The 3,040-nt window shown below is 48.6% G+C and overlaps 1 protein-coding gene across 1 annotated transcript in view; it reads right to left on the reverse strand.

Annotated features, from left to right (window-relative positions):
* The window catches only part of LOC104491294 (voltage-dependent T-type calcium channel subunit alpha-1H-like), a gene marked incomplete at both ends in the record, with an annotated part of 41,465 nt that overhangs the window by 3,266 nt on the left and 35,159 nt on the right, over window positions 1-3,040 (reverse strand). Inside the window, one exon of the mRNA XM_010133681.1 lies at window positions 1,428-2,217. Coding sequence (XP_010131983.1) covers window positions 1,428-2,217 — 790 coding nt within the window. The remainder of the gene's footprint in view (window positions 1-1,427; window positions 2,218-3,040) is intronic.

The following is a 3,040-nucleotide window of genomic DNA, read 5'->3' on the forward strand; positions in this document are numbered from 1 at the left end:
AGGGTCTCGAGATGGACCTGGCTGGCTGGCTTCCCTTCCCAGCCCCTGTGCTCCTCAGGGTCCCAGAGAAGCTGCTGCTCAGCAGCCAAGAGCTGTGGTACCCACCCCTTCCCCTAGATATGACCACACTTCTGACAGAGATAAAACAATTTCAGGAGGCTTGTGTAAAGCATTTTGGCATCCTCTGGGCTGAGACGCCTCCGTAAAAAGAAGACACTATAATTGCATTATTAATAGCAGCTCCATCTAACCTCAAAGAACCACCACATGCTACATGAATACCTCCTAAGGCATCAAACTGGCCCTGGGATGTCATAGTTGGGATGGAGAACCAGGTCCTTCTGCTCCAGAAGAGCAGCAACAGCAGATCCCCTTGCAAACACGAGGAACCAAACCCTGACTTGAGCACTGCCTTCCAAGCAGCACCTTCTGCTCATCCTTTGCTTTCCACCTCCAGCCTTCTGCAGAGTCTGGGCTTTTATCTCAAGGTAAATACACGTTTGCATAATAACCTTCGTTAACTGGCGTAAAGAAGAACTGGTGATTCATATCAAGCCCTTGCTTAACAATGGAAGAACATTGCGAGTAACCTTGCACCCTTCTGCCCTCCTGCTAAGCACCCAAGCACACAGAAATGTCCACCAAAGGCAATTTCTATAAACAATCCACTTCACCCTTTTGTATGATCACTTAAAAAAACATATTAACAAAGACATGCCAGCCAACCTTCCTGGCAAGAGACCTTTACTGTGACCTCTCTGTCAAGCGAGGCTTGGTATTTTTTTCAGCACATACATCACTAGGGTAAATATTTGTGTCCATGCACACACAGATAAACAGTTTTGGAAAACACTGGCACTGAGAAAAACAGCTGATGAATTTGGCTTCAAGAGATTAAAGAACAGAAGCGAGATTTTTTTGACTTTTTACTGACTGAGGGCTTAAGGCTATTTTTCAGCCTTTAGCTCCAGCCTTGAGGACTGGAAACATTTTGCAAAACAGAAACCTGAGTGTTGTGTGGAATCGCTGCTCTGGGAGTGGGTGATTTATATGTGAAGGGAGAAAAACTACACTAACTAGCAGCACTGGTGTCTGTACAGACAGGAATGGGACACACCATGGGTACCAGAGTCCCCAAGATGCTCCTCATTCCTTCGGATTGAATGGGGCTCCAAATCCACCGTAACACTCAGTCCTGTATTTCTTTTGCACGTGGGGAAAAATGAGAGGGAAGGCTGAGCCCTGCAGCTCTGCTACACTCCTGCCCTCACACGCATCCCCTGCAGACCAGCACAGAGCAAGACCCTGCAGTGGCCACAGGAGTTTCTCCAAACCTTCTGCTCTTTCTTGCCAAAAAGAAATGCAGAGAGTCGGGGGCCCTTCGTCCAGCTTTCCTAAGCGAAAAACCCCATCTTGTTTGTCCTTACCATGCTCTCCTACCAGTTGCTGCAGCTTCCCATAAGAATCCGTGCCCAAATTTACAGGGCTGTTAACAACGGCCACAGGTGAATTGCTGTTCTTCTTTCCCTTGGGAACTGGAACAGAACTGGCTTTGCTGGTTGGAGAAGGCAGGATGGTAGGATAGTTCATGTTGCCGTGGTTGGAGAGTCCGGCAGTCAGTTTAATGCTTGCAGGGGCATTGGAAGACTTACAGTTCACTTGCGGTCCTTCGACGTGACAGTCGGCGTGGTAAATGCTGTGCACAGACTCCGAATCTGGAGGAGGAGCAGGGCTCTGCAAGTTGGGTGATGGAGAAGGAAGCATCAATTGGCCTCCAGGTTTCATGACCTTGAGCTCCAGGTCGCAGATCTCAGGGTTGGAGCGTGGGCCCTGCGGGCTCCCGTTGCTGATGTGATAATGGTGGTGGTGGTGGTGATGGTGGTGGTGGATAAGGTGGTGTATGGAGGTGATGCGCTTTTTGCCTCGGTGGCTTTGTCCATTTGTGGTGCTGTTTGGGTTAACTTTTTTCCGGCGCTTGCTCTGCCAGTTATTGTACAGGCGTATTGTCCGCCGTTTCACCTTCCTGAAGATGTGGCAGATGTACTTGAGCAGCTCCTCGTAGCAGCTACCGGGCTCCGAGAAGCTGGCAATTGTGCTGTCGTTGGAGAGATAACGGGCCCGCTGCTCTTGCATCAGCTGGTTCTCCCGCTGCTTTGTTTCAGAAAATTGTGTTGCTATCACAACCAGGCACAAGTTAATCATGAAGAAGGAACCAACCTGGAGGAAACACAGGGAAAGGAATTAGCGAATTAGCAGCGACTTTACACAGCAAGACACGCTCTTCACCACCACATGCTGTCTGGACTTGAAGTGTGGTTCTTAGAAATCCCAAGATTTCCAAATCTCAGGGTCTGCTCACCAAATGTTATGTCAACATGTGCCCGAGCTGCTAAATTTGCTCCTAAGCCTTGTTGAATTATTTTGGCAACAGCAAAGCAAGCTGTTGACAATAGCCTTCACCACTTTCCTCCCCTCAGCAGTGATGACATTCGCTATTAAAGCAGGCTGTATGAAACACAACACAATCAGTTACCGCCACCAAACAGATCGTTAGTCTTGTGATCTGTTTTCCAGCCAGCCTGCAAGGAGAGATGGTCTCAAGTCCAGTTTGTGCTGTATCGAAACTGCCTCTATCCCCCCACACCCTGGCATAGCGCACCCTCATTTGGAGGAGGACAGTTAGGGCCCATGCATCTGTGACCACCTGCTCTTGTGTCTCTCTGATACAGAGGAATGCATCTCCAGGAGATTCAGTGTCCTAGAAAGGTCTGATTTATTTTCTGGTTGAGTTGATGTGTTCTCGGGTGATACCAGGTTTTCAAAAAAGTTCCCAAGGACAAGAATGTGAAGTGACCTAAGGCTACATCCCTCCCTCAGCTGTGGAGTCCACAAACTGGTTTTTCATCACTTGGGTTCATAAATCAGCCAAAGGAAAATGTCAAATATTCCCATCGGAGAATCGTTGCTCTTAGGCATGAAAGGGACTGACGTCAAGAAAGTGCCACCGTCTACATGGCGAAACCTCTGTGCTGTGCTCAGC

This window comes from Buceros rhinoceros, unplaced genomic scaffold (genome assembly GCF_000710305.1).
Source record: "Buceros rhinoceros silvestris isolate BGI_N320 unplaced genomic scaffold, ASM71030v1 scaffold7423, whole genome shotgun sequence".
Classification (NCBI taxonomy): domain Eukaryota; kingdom Metazoa; phylum Chordata; class Aves; order Bucerotiformes; family Bucerotidae; genus Buceros; species Buceros rhinoceros.